The 18,040-nt window shown below is 65.0% G+C and overlaps 2 protein-coding genes across 2 annotated transcripts; both read left to right on the forward strand.

Moving 5' to 3' along the window:
• The first annotated feature begins 1,518 nt into the window (after window positions 1-1,518).
• Window positions 1,519-9,239, forward strand: WRAP53 (WD repeat containing antisense to TP53). Its single transcript, XM_066985154.1, has 11 exons — window positions 1,519-1,576; window positions 1,685-1,773; window positions 2,802-2,900; window positions 2,998-3,106; window positions 4,469-4,557; window positions 5,106-5,196; window positions 6,209-6,341; window positions 6,907-7,111; window positions 7,688-7,807; window positions 7,910-8,050; window positions 8,739-9,239. The coding sequence occupies exons 2-11, from the start codon at window positions 1,760-1,762 to the stop codon at window positions 8,905-8,907; spliced, it is 1,170 nt and encodes a 389-aa protein (XP_066841255.1). The 5' UTR covers window positions 1,519-1,576; window positions 1,685-1,759; the 3' UTR covers window positions 8,908-9,239.
• Window positions 8,942-17,305, forward strand: EFNB3 (ephrin B3). Its single transcript, XM_066985155.1, has 7 exons — window positions 8,942-9,005; window positions 9,863-10,034; window positions 13,820-14,100; window positions 14,743-14,833; window positions 15,154-15,221; window positions 15,538-15,687; window positions 17,298-17,305. The coding sequence occupies exons 1-7, from the start codon at window positions 8,942-8,944 to the stop codon at window positions 17,303-17,305; spliced, it is 834 nt and encodes a 277-aa protein (XP_066841256.1).
• Window positions 17,306-18,040: the final 735 nt, after the last annotated feature.

Raw genomic sequence — 18,040 nt, forward strand, 5'->3', positions numbered from 1 at the left:
TGGAGCTGTTTTTCTCCTTGTTTTTTACTTTTTATCCCTTATTTTCCTTGCTTCTGCCAGCTCAAGGCTGCCCATCTCTTACTTTCAGCTAAAACCCCTCCAAGTTCTGTGCCACCAGTGAATTTACTCAAAACCCCTCTTAGTCCTGTGTCTAAATCACTTATTGAGGAGAACTGGCCCCAAAATGGGGCCCTGGGGGACCCCACTGATGACGGGCTCTGATGCGGCCCCGTTCACCACGACCCTTCGAGCCCTGCCCCTCAGCCAATTATTTACACATCAAATTATGATTTTTTAGCTCTATACTGGGCATTTTCTCCAGTAGGATCCTACAAGAAACTGTGTCGAAAGCTTTACTGAAATCCCCAAAAACAACATCGCCTGGTTTCCCTCGGTTCAAGGGCGCATCCTGTCCCCAACTTGTTTGGAGGGGTTTGGGGTGGTTTGGGGGTGTTTTCTGTGGGGTTTTGGGGTGTTTTTGTGTGGTTTGGGGGTGTCGGGGTACATTTCTGGGGTGGTTTTGTGTGTTTTTGGGATGTTTCTGTGTGATTTGGGATATGGTTTGGGGATTTGTCTGTGTTTTGGGGGTATTTTTGTGTGTTTGGGGTGTTGAGTTGTAGTTTAGGGGTGTTGGGTGTTTCAGAGGTGTTTTGGGAGTGTTTCTGTGTGTTTTGGCTGCATTGCGGTCCATTTTTGGGGTATATTTGTGTGTTTTTGGAACGTTTCTGTGTGATTTGGGATATGATTTTGGGATTTTTGTTTTGGGGCTCTTTTGTGTGTCTTTGGGATGCTGAGTTGTAGTTTGGGGGTGTTGGGCTATGTTTTGGAGGTGTTTTTGGGGTGTTTGGTTTGGCTGTGTTGGGGTACATTTTTGGGGTGTTTTTGCTTGTTTTGGTGGTTTCTGTGTGATTTGGGATACGGTTTTGGAGGGATTTGTGTGTGGTTTGGGGGTGTTTTATGTGTTTTTGCGGTGTTGAGATCTGGTTTGGGGGTGTTGGGCTATGTTCTAGAGGTGTTTTGGGGGCGTTTCTGTGTGATTTGGCTGCATTTGGGTACATTTTGGGGTGTTCTTGCGTGTTTTGGGGATGTTCATGATTTGGGATACGGTTTCGGGGGATTTGTGTGTGGTTTGGGGGTGATTTGTTTAGGGGTGTTTGGTTTTGGGGTGTTGTGGTCTGGGGGTGTTGGGCTATGTTTTGGAGGTGTTTTTGGGGTGTTTCTGTGTGGTTCTGGGGTGTTAGTGCTTTGGGGGTCTGGTTTTGAGGTACTTTTGTGGCGTTTGGGGTGTTTTTGGCGCTGCTCCCGGCCGGTTCCGCACTGATAATGCTGGGGGGGGGGGGGCTGTAATTAATTAGTAATTAAACACCGGTAACAAGCTGACGGAGCTGCAGCCGCCAGCGCAGCGCCCAGGCCTAAAATGGCGGCTGGGCTTCCTCGGAGCCAAGTCTCGCGAGAGCAGCGCGGAGGGTTGGGGCCGGGGTGGGGAGGGCTGGCGAAATCTCGCGCGAGTTGGGCGCCGCGGCGGAGCTCTCGCGAGATCTGCGCGGCGGTGTCATGGCGGCGCCCATGGGGGAAGGTGCTGGGGGGGCCCCGCCGGGATCCCCGGGGCTGGGGAGGGCGCGGGGGGGGGGGCCGGTGCTGACCCCCTCCCCCCTCCCCCCTCCCCCCCCCATGGCGACCCCAGTGCTCGGCCCCCTCCCTGCGGGCCCGGATCCCCCCCAGGAGGAGGGGGGGGGACAGGAGGAGGCCCCCCCCGGAGATGGAGGAGTTGTGGTGAGGGGGAGGGCGGGGCCGGGGGGGCACCGGGACCTGGGGAGGGGCTCCGGGACCTCCTGGGGGGGCTCCGGGACCCCTTGGGGGGCATCTGGGTGCGGGGGGGGGGCATAAGGCTGTAGGGGGGGGCACCAGGGTCCCGGGGGGAGGGGGCAAGGGTGTGTGGGGGGCCCTTGGACTTATGGGGGGGGGGGCACAAGGATGCGGGGGGGGCACCGGGACCCCCTAGGGAGGCACCTGGGTCCCGTGGGGGGGCATCCGGGTCCAGAGAGGGGGGGCACCTGGACACGGGGGGGGGGTGCTGGGTCCTGTGGGGGGCACTGGGAACTCCTGGGGGGGCTCCAGGATCCTTTGGGGGGCATTTGAGTGCTGGGGGGGGGGCACCTGGATGTGGGGGGGACCAGGGTCCCGGGGGGGGGAAACAAGGATGTGGGGGGGGAGTCCCTTGGACACATGGGGGGCACAAGGACACGGGGGGGGGGGGTCGGGACCCCCTGGGGGGGCACCTGGGTCCTGTGGGGGGTATCCAGGTCCAGCGGGGGGGGGCACCTGGATAGGTGGGAGGGCGCATTGGGAACCCCCTGGGGGGGCACCTGGGTGCGGGGGGGGGCACCTGGGTCCCGTGGAGGGGGCCCAAGGATGTGGGAGGGGGCACTTGGATGCATGGGGGGGCACTGGGACCCTCTGGGGGGGCACCTGGATGCAGGGGGGGGCACCTGGGTCCTGTGGGGGGGGTACCAGGACCCCTTGGGGGGGCTCCAGGACCCCTTGGGGGGCATCTGGGTGCTGGGGGGGGGGGGGGGCACAAAGATGTGGGGGGGTCCCTCGGATGCGTGGGGGGGGCACTGGGACATGGGGGGGGGGCACCTGGGTCTCAAGGTTGGGGGGCATCGGGACCCCCTGGGGGGGCACAAGGACATGGGGGGGGGCACTGGGACCCCCTGGGTGGGGTTCCAGGCACTTGGGTCCCCTACTTTTTTTTGGGGGGGGGGGCACCCGTGTCCCTGATTTTCTGACCCCCCCCCCAGGTTCCCCCCTTACGACCTGCAGCGCCCCCCCCTCCTGGTGGGGGGGGCCCAGGAGGAGTTCAGCCGCCGGCCCGAAAACTTCCTCAAGGGCTGCAAGTGGTGAGCCGTGGGGGGGGGGCACGGGGGGGGCAGGGGGGGGGGCTCTGGGTGGCCTCGACCCCCCCCAAAATAAATTTTGGGGTTTCCCCCCCCCCAGGGCCCCCGACGGGTCGTGCGTGCTGACGTGCAGCGACGACAACACGCTGCGCATCTTCAACCTGCCGCCCCCCCTCTGCGGCCCCCCCGCGGGGCCCCTGCCCGAAATGGTGAGGGGGGGGTTTGGGGGGGGGCTGGGGGGGATTTGGGGGTGTGGGGGGGATTGGGGGGGTTAGGGGGGATTTGGGGGGCTCTGGGGGAGTACAGGGGGGGTCTGGGGGGGATTTGGGGGTCTTGGGGGGGGAATTTGGGGGGGGTTACGGGGGGATTTGGGGGGGTCTGGGGGAGTTTAGGGGGGAATTTGGGGGCTTTGGGGGGGTTGGGAGGGTTTTGGGGGGGGGTTGGAGGGGTCTGGGGGGGTCTGGGGGTGTTTAGGGGGGAATTTTTTTGGGGGGGGATTTAGGGGGGTTTTGGGGGGTCCCAGCCCCTCCCTGACGTGGTGGGGGGGGATTTGGGGGGGTCTGGGGGGGGTTGGGGGGATTTAAGGGGTCCCACACCCTGCCCAAAAGGGTGAGGGGGGGGATTTGGGGTCCCACCGGGGGGATTTGGGGGGTGCTGGGGAGCCTGTGGGGGTCCCAAGGGGCATTTGGGGGTGCCGGGGGCATTTATTGGGGTCCGGGGGGTGTTTGGGGTCCCAGGGGGCGTTTGGGGGTCCCATGGGGTATTTGGGGGTGCTGGGGTTCATTATGGGGGTCCCTGGGGAGCTTTTGGGGGCTGCTGGAGGCGTTTATTGGGGTCCCGGGGGGTGTTTGGGGTTTCAGGGGGGCATTTGGGGTCCTGCATGGGTGTTTGGGGGTGCTGGGGGTGTTTATTGGGGTCCGAGGAGGGTATTTGGGGTCTCATGGGGCATTTATTGGGGTCCCAGGGGGATATTTAGGGGGGTCCCAAGGGGTATTTAAAGGGTCCCAGGGGGCATTTGGGGTCCCAGGGGGTATTTAGGGGCGCTAGGAATGGTTCTGGGGGTCCCCCGGGGTCAGTTTTGGGGTCCACCGGGGGAGGGTTGGGGTCCCTGGGGGCAGTTTTGGGGTTCCCAGGGGGCGGTTTTGGGGTTCCCAGGCATGGTTTTGGGGTTCCTGGGAGTGGTTTTGGGGTTCCCGAGGTCAGTTTTGGGGTCCCGGGGGGTTTGGGGGTTCCTGGGGGTGGTTTTGGGGTCCCCGGGGGGGTTTTGGGGTCCCTGGTGTCAGTTTTGGGGTCTGGGGGAGTTTTGTGTTCCCGGGGTGGTTTTGGGGTCCCTGGGGGGGGGGGGGGTCCTGGTGTCAGTTTTGGGGTCCCAGGGTCAGTTTTAGGGTCCCGGGGGGTTTTGGGGTCCTGCGGTCAGTTTTGGGGTCCCTGGGGTGGTTTTGGGGTCCCTGGGGGCAGTTTTGGGGTCCTGGTGTCAGTTTTGGGGTCCCTGGGGTGGTTTTGGGGTCCTGGGGTCCGTTTTGGGGTCCTGGTGTCAGTTTTGGGGTCCCGGGGGGTTTTGGGGTGCACAGGAGGCGGCGCTGCGGGTCCCCGAGGGTGACGCGGTGTACGACTACGCCTGGTTCCCGCTCCTGGACTCCAGCCTGCCCCACACCTGCCTGTGAGCCCGACTGGGGCAACTGGGAGCGGCTGGGGGGGGCTGGGGGGTTACTGGGAGGGGCTGGGGGGTTACTGGGGGAGGCTGGGGGGTACTGGGAGGCACTGGGAATGTAACAGAGGTCATTGGGAGGCGCTGGGGGGTTACTGGGAGGTGCTGGCGGTTACTGGGAGGCACTGGGAAGGGGCTGGGGGGTTACTGGGGGAGGCTGGGGGGGGTCTGGGGGGTTACTGGGAGGCACTGGGAACATAACAGAGGTCATTGGGAAGAACTGGGGGGTTACTGGGAGGCGCTATTGGGTTACTGGTCAGCACTGGGGGATAACTGGGAGGCGCTGGATGTTACTGGGAGGCGATGTTGGGTTACTGGGAGGCGCTGGATGTTACTGGGAGGTGCTGTTGGGTTACTGGGAGGCACTGGGGGATAACTGGCAGGCGCTGTTGTGTTGCTGGGAGGTGCTGGGGGATAACTGGGAGGCCACTGGGGGTTACTGGGAGGCCACTGGGGGTTACTGGGAGGCACTGGGCGTTACTGGGCGGTACTGGGCGCAGGGTGGCCAGCAGCAGCCGGGACAACCCCGTGCACCTCTGGGACGCCTTCGACGGGAGCCTGCGGGGCTCCTTCCGCGCCCACAACCACCTGGTGGGCACTGGGGGGCAACTGGGAGGCACTGGGAGGGAGTGGGGGGCACTGGGAGGGGCACTAGGGGGGGGCATTGGCAGGGGCTGGGGGCATTGGGAGGCACTGGGAGGGACTGGGGGCTCTGGGAGGGGCACTGGGAGGGACTGGGAGGCTCTGGGAGGGACTGGGGGGCACTGGGAGAGGCACTGGCGGTCACTGGGAGGGATTGGGGGCCACTGGGAGGGACTGGAGGGCATTGGGAGGGGTATTGGGGGGCATTGGGAGGCACTGGGAGGGCTACTGGGGGTGACTGGGGCTTACTGGTTTGTGACTGGGGGTGACTGGGGGTTACTGGTTGGTGCCTGGGGTTGACTGAGGGTTACTGGTCAGTGACTGGGACTTACTGTTGCATACTGGTGGGTGACTGGGGGTCACTGGGGGTTACTGGTTGGTGACCAGGGGTTATTGGTCAGTGATTGGGGGTGACTGGGAGTTACTGGTCAGTGACTGGTTGGTGACTGGGAATTACTGGTTGGTGACAGAAGGTTACTGGGGGTTACTGGGAGTTACCGGTCAGTGACCGGGAGTTACTGGGGACTACCGGTTGGTGACCAGGGGTGGCTGGGGATTAATGGGGGTTACTGGTCGGTGACCGGGGGTTACTGGGAGTTACTGGTTGGTGACCTGGGTTGGTTGGGGGTTACCAGTCAGTGACTGGTCAGTGACTGGGGGTATCCGGGAGTTACTGGTTGGTGACTGGGGGCCACTGGGGGTGACTGGTCGGTGACCAGGGGTGACTGGTCGGTGACCGGGGGTGACTGGTTGGTGACTGGGAGTTACTGGTTGGTGACTGGGAGTTACTGGGGGTTACTGGTCGGTGACCAGGGGTGACTGGGGGTTACTGGTCGGTGACTGGTCAGTGACGGGGGGTTACTGGTCGGTGACTGGGGGTTACTGGTCGGTGACCGGTCGGTGACTGGGGTTACTGGTGGGTGACTGGGGTTACTGGTGGGTGACCGGTGCGGTGCGGCAGGACGAGCCGGTGGCGCCGCACTCGCTGTGCTTCTCCCCCGACGGCTCGCGGCTGCTGGGCGGCTTCGAGGGCTCCGTGCGGCTCTTCCCCACCGCCCGCCCCGGGCGCCTGCACGACATCCGGCCCCTGCGCCGTGAGGGCGGGGCCGAGGGGGGCGGGGCCTGGGGGGAGGGCGGGGCCTGGGGGAGGGCGGGGCCTGGGGGAGGGCGGGGCCTAAGGGGGGTGAGGGGTGAGGCAATGGGAGCGGCCCTGGGGGGAGTCCCAAGGGGCTGGGGGCGGGGCTTGCGGGAAGGGGGCGGGGCATGTGGGAGGGGGTGTGGCCTACACGGAGGGGGCGGGGTCTATGTGGGAGGGGAGGGGTCATGGGGGTGTGGCCCGGGCTGGAGGGGCGGGGCTAGAGGGGGCAATGGGAGGGGCCCTGGGGGGGGTGTCCAAGGGATGGGGGCGGGGCTTGTGGGATGGGGGCGGGGCCTGTGGGAGGGGCGGGGCTTAGTGGAAGGGGAGGGGCTATGCAAAGGGGCGGGGCTTGGTGAGCAAGGGGAGGAGCTAGCAGAGTGGCTGTGAAGGGGGCGTGGCCTGTGGGCCCCGGGGGTGGGGGCGGAGCTGTCTGCTGGTGGGCGGGGCTCTGTGAGCCTGTGGGCGGGGCTAGGGGCAGAGGGGGCGGGGCCTGACCGCTGTGCTCTCCCCCGCCTACAGAGGGGGGCGTGGCCAGGGGGGCCTGATTGGCTGCCTGGCCTGTAGCCCCGCCCAGCCGGTGTTCGCCTGCGGCTCCTATGGGCGGAGCCTGGGGCTGTACGCGATGGAGGGGGGCGGGGCCCTGGCGCTGTGGCCCCGCCTCCCGGCCGCCCCCACCCACCTGCGCTTCAGCCCCGACGGCACCCTGCTCTTCGCGGGGGGCGCAAGGTGGGCGGGGCCTCGGGGGCGGGGCCAGGGTGTGGTGGGCGGGGCCAGGGTCGGCTGGGGCGGGGCTTATGGGGGGTGGGGGTTGATGGGGGCGGGGCCTCTTAGAGGTGGGGCTTTTAGGGTTGCGGATGGGATGTAGGAAGGGGTGGGGCTTTGGGGTGGGCGGGGCTTAAAGGATGGGGTGGGGTCATAGAGAGGATGAGTGGTGGGATGGGGCGGGGCTTTGGGTAGGGGCGGGGCTGGCAAAATTGAGGTGGGGTTTAAGGGGCGGGGCTATATGGACTGGGCGGGGCTTTGGGGTTGGGCAGGGGTTATGGTTGGGGCTGGTGGGATGGGGCGGGGCTTTTAGGAATGGGGCGGGGCTATAGACAGGGCAAGGGGCTATTGGGCGGGGCTTTGGGACAGGAGCCGTGCTCTTAGGTTTGGGGCGGGGCTGTGGGCAGGGGGCGGGGCCTGCAGCTGGGCAGAGACCTCCGTTACAGGTGGGCTCTGCTGGGGCACCGGGCGGGGCTGAGGGGTGGGGCCCGAGAGGGCGGGGCCGGAGGGGGGCGTGGCCTGATGTGGGCGTGTCCCGAGCCGGCCCCGCCCCCAGGCCCGCCACATCCTGTGCTGGGACCTGCGGCGCCCGGACCGCCTGCTGCTGGGGCTGGAGCGGCACGTGGGCACCAACCAGCGCGTCACCTTCGACCTCGACCCGTGAGTGGGGGGGGCCGGGGGGGGCACCCCGACACCCAGGGGACACCCGGGGGGGGCGCCCCAGCACCCACCTCCCGGTTACCCCTTCCCCCTCCCCCACAGCACGGGGCAGTTCCTGGTGAGCGGCGACACCGACGGCTTCGTCACCGTCTGGGACACGCTGCGGCCCCCCAGCCCGGGGACCCCCCTGGTGCCCCCCCAGCTGCGCTTCCAGGCCCTGCGCAACTGCGTCAACGGCACCAGGTGCGGCCCCCCCGCGGCCCCCCCCCGTCACCCGTCTCATCCCTTGTGCCCCCCCCCCCCCCACCCCCCCCCGACCCCCCCCAAACCTTCTCCCCCCCATCCCATGTCCCCCCCTTTCCTCCCGTCCCTTTCTCACCCTGTGTCCCCCCCCATGACCCCCCCCATCCCCTGCATCCCCCCCCAGTCCTCTGCATCCCCCCACCCCTCCCCCATCCCGTCCCCCCCCATTCCTTGTCCCCCCCATTCTTTATGCCCCCCATGACCCCCCCATCCTCTGTGTCCCCTCCACCCCCCAATCCCCTGCATCCCCCAACCCCACCCCCCCATCCTTTGTGGCCCCCCCATTCTCTGTGTCCCCCATCCCGTATGTCCCCCCTGGAATCCCCCCATCCCTCCCCCATCCCTCGTCCCCCCCACCCCCACAGTTCCTTGCATCCCCCCTGTGACCCCCCATCCCATGTCCCCCCCACCCAATTGCCTTCATACCAACCCCATCCCTCCTCCATCCCATGTCCCCTCAATGCCCCCCATTCCTTGTGTCCCCCCCAGTCACATATCCCCTCCCCCACCACGTGTCTCCCCCCAATCACATGCCCCCCTAATCTGTGCCCCCCATTCCCTGTGTCCCCCTCCCATTCCCTGTGCCCCCCCAATCACGTGTCCCCCCCCCCATCTCTGTGCCCCCCAGCCTGCACCCCTCCCTCCCGCTGCTGGCCACCTCCTCGGGGCAGCGGGTGTTCCCCACGCCGTGGGACAGCGACGAGGAGGGGGCGGCCGACAGCGACCCCCCCACGCGGGGTGACAACCGCCTGCAGCTCTGGTGGTGGGGGGGGGAAGCGACCCCCCGGCGACCCTGACCCCCTCGGGGACCCCGAGCCCTCTGACACCCCCATGGACCCCGACCCCCTCGGCGACCCCCCCACGGACTCTGACCCCCCAGGGACCCCGGCCCCCTGTGGACCCCAACGCCGACTCCCCCGAGGACCCCAACTCCGACCCCAATCCCCCCAGGGCTGCAGACACCCCCGGTGTCCCCCAGCCCCCCAGGGATGTGCGGCTGTGATATGGGGGGGGGGGGGGCATTTTAGGGTGGGGAGGGGACTTTTGGGGTGGTTGGGGGGTATTTTGGTGGGGGGGGTATTTTGGGGCCCTCCTTGTGCTGCTCTTTGTAAGAAGCGTTCTGATTGGCTGCTGCCTCCTGCCCCTCTTTGGCTGTGCTGTATTTTGGGGGGAGGGGGGTTTGGGGGGGGCTCTGTGTGCCAGGCGGGCCCCCCTGTGCCATGGTGGCGTTGCCCCTTTAAGATCTGACTCCCAGGGGGGCGGGGCCTGATTCCAGCAGCTTCATCTGTTACCATGGCAACGGTGGTGGTGATGTCATCGCGGGGAGGGGCCTGAAAGGGGGCAGGGGGCGGGGTCCTGGGGCATGGACCACGCCCCTTTGATGGTGACCACGCCCCCATCAATGACCACGCCCACCACGCTCATGCTCCAGGCTCCGCCCACACCCACAAGCCCCGCCCCTTATCCAGCATCACCCTCTAAGCCCCGCCCCCTAAGCCCCGCCCACCTCCCCGTCTCACCCAATCCCTGCTCTCCCTTCCCCCTGGGCCCCGCCCCCGCCTCCCTGAAGCCCCGCCCACCCTGGTAGGCCCCGCCCCTCTCCACCCTTACCCCTCCCAACCCCGCCCCTTGGCACACAAGCCCCGCCCACCACGCGAAGCCCCGCCCACCCTCAGCCACTCCCCACCCGGAGCCCCGCCCCCCGAGCCCCTCTAACCACGCCCACCCCGGAGCCCCCGCCCCCCGCTTAAGCCCCGCCCCCCGCCGTTGCCGGTCGCGGTCGGGTCCGGAGCCGCCGCCGCCGCCCATCCCCCCGTGCCCCCCCCCCCCGCCATGGCCCCCCGGGGCTGCTGCTGCTGGTGCTGGGCGCGGGGGCGGCGGCGCTGAGCCTGGAGCCGGTGGTGTGGCACACCCGGAACCGGCGGTGAGACGGGGGGGGGGTGGGAGTGGGAGTGGGAGGGAGTGGGGGGTGGATATGGGGGGTGGGGGGGGGTGAGTGTGAGAGTGGGGGAGATATTGGGGGGTGAGTGTGAGTGTGAGTGAGGGGAGATATGGGGGGTATGGGGGGGTGAGTGAGAGTGGGGGGAGATATTGGGGGGTGTGAGTGGGGGGAGATATGGGGGGCTGAGTGTGAGTGTGAGTGGGGGAGATATTGGGGGGTGAGTGTGAGAGTGGGGGAGATATTGGGGGGGTGAGTGTGAGTGGGGGTGGGAGATATTGGGGGGTGAGTGTGAGTGTGAGTGGGGGGAGATATGGGGGGCTGAGTGTGAGTGTGAGTGGGGGGAGATATTGGGGGGTGAGTGTGAGTGAGTGTGAGTGTGAGTGGGGGGAGATATTGGGGGTGAGTGTGAGTGTGGGGGGGGAGATATTGGGGGGTGAGTGTGAGTGTGAGTGAGTGGGGGAGATATTGGGGGGTGAGTGTGAGTGAGTGTGAGTGTGAGTGGGGGGAGATATTGGGGGGCTGAGTGTGAGTGTGAATGGGGGGTGGGAGATATTGGGGGGTATTGGGGGGTGAGTGTGAGAGTGAGTGTGAGTGAGTGGGGGGAGATATTGGGGTGAGTGTGAGTGGGGGAGAGATATTGGGGGTGAGTGTGAGTGAGAGTGGGGGGTGGGAGATATTGGGGGTGTGAGTGTGAGTGAGTGTGAGACTGGGACTGGCAGGGGGCTGGGGGTGCAGGGGGAGAGTGTGAGTGTGTGTGTGAGTGTGAGACTGAGTGTGAGACCGTGCATGTGTGAGTGTGAGACTGTGAGTGTGTGTGTGAGTGTGAGACAGCGTATGGGAGTGTGAGACTGTGTGTGAGTGTGACACTGTGTGAGAATGAGTGTGTGTGTGACACCGTGTGAGTGTGACACTGGGGTGTTGGGGGGAGGAGGGAGATGTTGGGGGGGCTGGAGGGGGTGAGTGTGAGTGAGTGTGAGACCGGGACCAGCAGGGGGCTGGGGGGGGAGTGAGTGTGAGACTGTGAGTGTGAGACCGTGCGTGTGAGAGTGTGTGATGCTGTGTGTGAGAATGGGTGTGCGAGTGTGAGTGTGACACCGTGTGAGAAGGGGTGTGCGTGAGTGTGACACCGTGTGTGCGTGACACTGGGATGTCGGGGGGGATGTTAGGGGGAGGCTGGAGGGGGTGAGTGTGAGTAAGTGTGAGACTGGGACCGGCAGGGGGCTGGGGGGGCAGGGGTGAGAGTGTGGGTGTGAGACTGTGAGTGTGTGTAAGTGTGTGACAGCGTGTGAGTGTGACACAGTGTGAGTGTGACACTGAGTGTGAGAATGTGTGAGTGTGACACTGTGTAAGTGTGTGAGACCATGAGTGAGTGTGAGAGAATGGGTGTGAGTGTGTGACACTGTTAGTGACACTGCGAGTGTGAGTCTGGGTGGGTGTGACTGAGTGTGAGACCGAGTGTGAGTCTTTGTGCCTCTGTGAGTGTGACCATGCATGTGTGAGTGTGACACTGTGTGACACTGAGAGCACATAAGTGTGAGACTGCGAGTGTGTGTGTGACATGAGTGTGCCACCGTGTGAGACTGTATGAGTGTGAGTGTGACCCCCCCCAAGGGTGAGTGTGATCCCCCCCCAAGCGTGTGACTGGCGCCGTGTGAGCGTGCGACGCCGGGAGCTGGCAGCGAGCCATGGGCTGGCGGGGGTGGGGCTTGGGTGGGTGTTTGTGAGTGTGACACGGTGCTGTGTGTGCACACGTGTGTGACAAACTGTGTGTGACAGTGCCCGGGGGGGGGGGGCAGGTTGCAGCGGCTGTGGCCTGAGCAACAACCGGGCGTGCAACAGGTGGGGGAGGGCTGTGTGCAAGGGGGGGAGGAGTGTGGGACTGAGTATGACCGTGTGTGTGCCACATGTGCATGAGTGTGACGTGTGTGTGTGTGTCACGAGGTGCGTGTGACATGCTCTGTGCATGTGCCCATTGTCCTTGCACACTTGTGATGCCGTGTGTCACACGCTGGGAGTGAGTGTGAGTGCAGCTGGGTGTGCCACGGGGGGGGGTGTGGTGGGTGCGTGTGACACTGCACACGTGTGTGCATGGGCGTGATGTGGTGAGTGTGACACATGGGGGGGGTCATTGTGTGTGTTTATGTGCAGGTCTTTGTGTGTCTCTGGCCTTACACACGTGTGTGGGCATGTACACATTTGTACCTCTGTGCTTGCATGTGCAGATGCACACCCATGTACGCGTACATCTGTGCGCACGTATCCATGTGTACACATACGTATGTATGCAGTGTGTGTGTGCATGGACATGTGCATATGTGCACACCTGCATGTCTATGCCCATGTACATCTGTGTACATGCATGTGTACATATATGTGCACATCTATGCCCATGTATGTGTACATGTGTGCACCATGTGTGTTTGTCTCTGTGTGTACACGTACACGTGTGCAAGCTGTGTGTGTGTGTGTGTGTACACCCCAAGCAGCACACCCCCCACGTGTGTACTTGTACACATGCAAGGTGCACATGCATGCCTGTGTAAACGTGTGTACACATATGTAAGCGTGCAAGGTGCACATGTACAACCATGCATGTGTATGTACATATGTGGATGTGTGTGCACGTGTACATGTACGTATGTGCAGCATGTGTGTACCTGTGTACAAATACGTATGTGTGCAAGCTGCTTGTGTACGTGCGTACATGTATGTAAGTGTGTAAGGTGCGCAAGTACACCGTGTATGTTTATGTACAAGTACGTATGTGGGTGTGTGTGCACATGTATGCCCATATATGTGTGTACATGTACATGTGTGCAGCACGTGTGTGTACGCATGTGAACACCTAAGTGTGCAAGATGCATGTATACACCCATGTACGTGTGTGTACATGTACTGCTGTGCACACACATGTGGATATACACATGTGTACTTGTGCGTGCATGCATGTATGTGCACACTCACCCCCGCACATGCGTGTGTCACGCGCCCCCCCCCCCCCCCCCGCCAATCTCAGAGCAGGTTCCTGGAGGCAGGGGGCATGTGCTGTATGTATGTGCACATGTATGCCCGTGTGTGTGTGTACACATATGTAATTGTGCAAGCTGTGTGTGTACATGTATGTAAGTGTGCAAGCTGCATGTGTGCACGTATGTGAGTGTGCAAGATGGACGTATCTGCCCATGTGTGTGCATGTATGCGTACGTAAGTGTCCAAGCTGAACGCATACGCCCATGTACACGTACTGCTGTGCACACACACATGTGGATATACACAAGTGTGCATGTGCCCGCTCACGCCCACACACCCGTGTGTCATGCCCCCCCCCCCCCCCCCCCCCCCCCCCCATCTCAGCGCAGGTTCGTGGTGGTGGTGGGGGGCTATGTGCAGTACATATGTGCACGTGCGCCCGTGTGTGTGTGTGTACATGTATGTAAGAGTGCAAGCTGCGTGTGTACACCTGTGTACGTGTGTGCACACGTATGTAAGTGTGCAAGCTGCGTGTGTACACCCATGTATGTGTGTACATGTGTGTAAGTGTGCAAGCTGTGTATGTACACCCATGTGTGTGTACACGTATGTAAGTGTGCAAGCTGCGTGTGTACACCCATGTATGTGTGTACATGTGTGTAAGTGTGCAAGATGCACTTATATGCCCGTGTGTGTATACACGTACTGCTGCGCACACACCTGTGGATTTACACACGCGTGCATGCGTGCACGTGCCCGCACACGCATGTGTCACGCCCCCCCCCCGGTGCCGGCAGGTTCCTGGCGGCGGGGGGCTACGTGCTGTACCCGCAGATCGGCGACCGGCTGGACGTGGTGTGCCCGGGGGCCGGGGGCGCAGGGGGGCTACGAGTACTACAAGCTCTACCTCGTGGGGGGCGCAGGGGGGCGCTGCCGCGCGCCCCCGCCCCCGCCCCCGCCCCACTGCTCACCTGCGACCGCCCCCAGCGCGAGCTGCGCGCCACCATCAAGTTCCAGGAGTTCAGCCCCAGCCTCTGGGGGCACGAGTTCCGCCGCCTGCGCGACTATTACATCATCAGTGAGCGCATGACGTCACGGGGGAGGGTGGGGGGAGGGTGGGAGGGGGAGGGGAGGGTGTGGGGGGAGGTGGGGAAGGGGGAGGGGGCAGGGGGAGGTGGGAGACAGGGAGGGAGGGAGGGGAGGGGGTGATGTCATTGGGGTGTGACATCATCGCGAGGAGGTGTGATGTCATCAGGGAGTGCGTGACATCAGGGGAGGGGTGGGTTTGAGGGGAAGGGGGAGGGGGTGAGGGGAGGTGGTAGACGGGAGGGAGGAGGAGGAGGGAGAGAGGGGGTGATGTCATCAGGGGTGTGACATCATCGCGAGGAGGTGTGATGTCATCAGTGTGTGTGATGTCATCAGGGGAGGGGGAGGGTGTGGGGAGGGAGGAAGGAGGAGGGAGGGAGGGAGGAGAGGGAGTGATGTCATCAGGTGGGGGTGTGTGACAGCATCGAGAGGCGGCTGTGGTGATGACATCATCATAATGGTGGTGATGTCATCACAAGGGCGGCGATGTCATCGATAAGGGACGCGCTGGGGGGCAGCACTGGGGGGGCGGGGTTATGCCGCTGGGGACCTGTGAGGTCAACCAGCCGCCCCCCCCCCCCCGTGACGTCATCATGGCGGCGGTGACGTCACCGGGTGACGTCACACCCCGCAGCCACCTCGGACGGGACCCCGGAGGGGCTGGAGAACCGCCAGGGGGGCCTGCGAGACACGGGCCATGCGGGTGACCCTGCGCGTCGGGCAGCGTGAGGGCGGGGGCGGGGCCACGGTGGGGGGCGGGGCCTCTGGGGGCGTGGTCTCGTGGGGGAGGGGCCGGGGGGGCGGGGTCAGGGAATGGGGTCAGGAGGGGACAGGGGTCAGGTGGGGACAGGGACACGGGGTGGGGTCACTGGGGGTCACGGGGAGGTGGGGCCACGGGGGCGGGGTCACGTGGAGGGAGGGGGCACCCAGGGGTGGGGGCCTGGGTCCCATGGGGGAGGGTTGGGCCCAAGGGGGGGGGGGGGGGAATGGGGGTGCCCATCCCCCACCCCTCCCTCCTCACCCCCCTTTTTTTCCTTCCCCCCAGGACCGGGGGCGGGGCCGGCACCGGAGGAGGAGGGGGAGGGGCAGCGACCGGCCAGGACAGGGGCGCAGGTATGGGGGGGGGGGCAGTGCGGGGAGGGAGAATGGGGGGGGCGGTCGGGATGGTTGCGGGGGAGGGACTGGGCGGGGGGGGAGGCTTCTGGAGAGGGGTCACTGGGTGGAATGGGGGTGTCTGGGGCACTGGGGAGGTCATGGGGGGGGCACTGGGGGGAGGGTTGGGGGGTGGGGTTACCTGGGGGGGGGGGGGTTGGTGTCCGAGGGGGGGCTGGGGAACATGGGGAGGGGTCCCATTGGGTCCTATGTGGTGGGGAGGGGGGGAGGGGTTCCCTACGCCCCCCCCCTTAATCCCCCCTCTTTATCCCCCCAGGGCCCTCGAACGGCACTGCCCCCCCCCCGCCCCCCGCCCCTCCCCCCTTTTTGCCGGGGGGGCCGCGGGGGGGGCGGCGCTGGCAGCGCTGGTGGGGGCGGGGGGGCGGCGCTCTGCTGGTGGCGGCGGCGCCGCCGGGGCCCCCCAAGGGCCCCCCCCCGCCCCCCCCCTGGGGCCGCCCCCCCCGGCCCCGCCGCCGCCGCCCGCCCCCCCCGGCTGCCCCCTGCGGGAGCTGCCCCTCCCCCCCCCCGCCCCTCCCCCGCCCCCCGCCCCCTACTACAAGGTGTGAGGGGGAGGGGTGCAGAGAGCCCCCCCCCCAGCCCCAAAAATGGGGGAAATGAGCCCAAAATGAGCCTCCCCCCCGGGGCCGGGCGGGAAGGAAAGGGTTAACCACGAGGGGCGGGGCCTCAGTGGGGGCGGGGCCTGACGCGGGGGCGTGGCCAGAGGCGAGGGGCGGAGCTTAGCCGAGGGGCGGGGCCTCCCACGGCGCTGAGGCCTGGGCCCGAGGGGGCGGAGCCTCGAGACCGGCGCCTCCTGATTGGCTGTGGGCTCGCCCACGTGACGGGAGACGTACGCCCCGCCCCGCTTGGACGTGACGTCACGCCGCGGATTGGACTTCCGGTTGCGGACTCTTGAACTTCCTGCCGGAGGAGGAAGGAAGGGGCGGGACTTCCTGGTTGAGGCCCGGTGAGGCGGGACTTCCGGAGGGCGGAGGAAGCGGCGTCCAGGACTTCCGGCGCAGGCCGGTGAAGAGGCGGGACTTCCGGTGCGAGCCCAGCTGAGGCCGACGGGCACTTCCGGTGCCTCGCCCCTCGTGTGGGGGCCGGACTTCCGGATGAGGGGGGCGGGGCTCGGTGACGTTTCCGGTGCGCACGAGCGGTGATTACAAAGCTCCTCCGCACCCGGCCCCGCCCCCGAGGTGTCAATCAGCGGGGGGGCTTACGGAGGGGCGGGGCTTGTACAAGGGGCGGGGCTTGAACGGGGCGGGGCCTGTTACCCCGGGGCCGGGCCCGCCGCCCGCCCCTGCCGCCGTTGCCATGGTGACAGCCGACGCGCCGCCGTTGCCATGGCGACCGCCAGCCGGGGCGCTCAGCCGCGCCGTTGCCATGGGGACACCGCCCCCCGCCGCCGTGGGAACGCCGCAGCCGCCGGGCCACGCCCACCCCGCCCCCGCCAGCCAATCGGCGGAGCCCGCCGCGCTCCCCGCGCCCTCATTGGCCGCCGCGGCGTTGCCGAGGGGACGCGCGGAGGGGCGTGGCCAGCGGGCAGCGACGGGGGCCGGGGGGACAAAATGGCGGCGGGGCAACGGAACGCGACGAAGTGCCCCAAAACCGAGGGGTTTTTGCCCAAACCGTTCTCTTTGACCAAATTATGTTTTTTTTTTCCATCACAACTGGTTTTGACCGACGCGTTTCTTTCCTGCCCCGATTCCTTTTCCCCCAAATTCACTTTTTCACTCAAATTAACCAAAACCTTCATTTTTCACCCCAATATTTCTTTTTTTTAACCAAACCGCTCGGTTTTTCACCCTTTGTCCCCAGTTTGGAGCCTTTTCTGGCAATTCGCAAACCAATCCATTTTCCACCAATGTTTTACGTTCCCATGAAGATCGAAAAAGGCGTTTATCACCAAAACCCACCTTTTTCCACTCAAAGCGACATTTTTCACCAAAACAGCTCTTTTTCACCCCAGAATTTCCCCAAAATCCTTGTTTCTCACCCAAATCTCCTTTCCCCCGAACTCCGTTTGTCCTCCCCCAGAATTTTAACTTTTTTCACCAAGTGTTTTTTTTCACTGAAATCTTTTTTATTTATTTTTTTCACCAAAATCGACGTTTTTTCACCCAATCCTCGTTTTTACCAAAACGTGGCTTTTTCACCAAAAAAGCACCGTGGGGGCTGCCCGGGGGCGGGAGGGGCGGGGCAAAGGGGGAGGCAGAAAGGAGAGTGGCAAATTGGGGGGGCAGAAGGGGGGGCTTTAATGGGGAGGAAGGGAAATGGGGGTCAAAGGCGGGGGCTCAAAGTGGGAGCCCCAAAATGGGGGGGGGGCAAAAAATGAGGGGGGGACCCTAAAAATGGGGGGGGGGGACAGAAAATGGGGGAGTCCCAGGTCATGGAGTGGGTCAAAATGGAGGGGGGGGGCAAAATTGGCCAGGGCTCGAAACAGGGGGGGCTCAAAAAGAGGGGGTTCGCCTAAAATTTGGGGGGGGCAAAAAATGGGGGATCCCCCAAAATTGGGGGAGCTCCCCAAGAACCCCCCCCGCCCATTCCCCCACCCACAACCCCTCCCTTTGCCCCCTCCCCATGCCCCCCCCCCCGCCCCTCCCCATCCGGGTGCGTGTAGGGGGTGGGGCCTCGATGAGGCCACGCCCACCCGGGCCCCACCCCCACACCAAGCCCCGCCCCGCCCCCCCCCCCCCCCGCAGCACCCGCAGGCCCTGGCCTCGCATGTCCTCGCGTGACCCCCCCCCCCATGTCCCCGCGTGCCCCCGTGTCCCCCCTGT

This window comes from Anser cygnoides, chromosome 31 (genome assembly GCF_040182565.1).
Source record: "Anser cygnoides isolate HZ-2024a breed goose chromosome 31, Taihu_goose_T2T_genome, whole genome shotgun sequence".
NCBI lineage: Eukaryota > Metazoa > Chordata > Aves > Anseriformes > Anatidae > Anser > Anser cygnoides.

Bases quoted from the DNA above. Each gene is read 5' to 3' on its own strand.
- EFNB3 (XM_066985155.1), top strand. From the start codon at position 8,942: ATGGACCCCGACCCCCTCGGCGACCCCCCCACGGACTCTGACCCCCCA. The intron at 14,101-14,742 runs GTGAGCGCATGA...CACACCCCGCAG, and splicing joins GCGCGACTATTACATCATCA to CCACCTCGGACGGGACCCCG. The intron at 14,834-15,153 runs GTGAGGGCGGGG...CCTTCCCCCCAG, and splicing joins GACCCTGCGCGTCGGGCAGC to GACCGGGGGCGGGGCCGGCA.
- WRAP53 (XM_066985154.1), top strand. The intron at 5,197-6,208 runs GTGGGCACTGGG...GCGGTGCGGCAG, and splicing joins TCCGCGCCCACAACCACCTG to GACGAGCCGGTGGCGCCGCA. The intron at 8,051-8,738 runs GTGCGGCCCCCC...TGTGCCCCCCAG, and splicing joins AACTGCGTCAACGGCACCAG to CCTGCACCCCTCCCTCCCGC.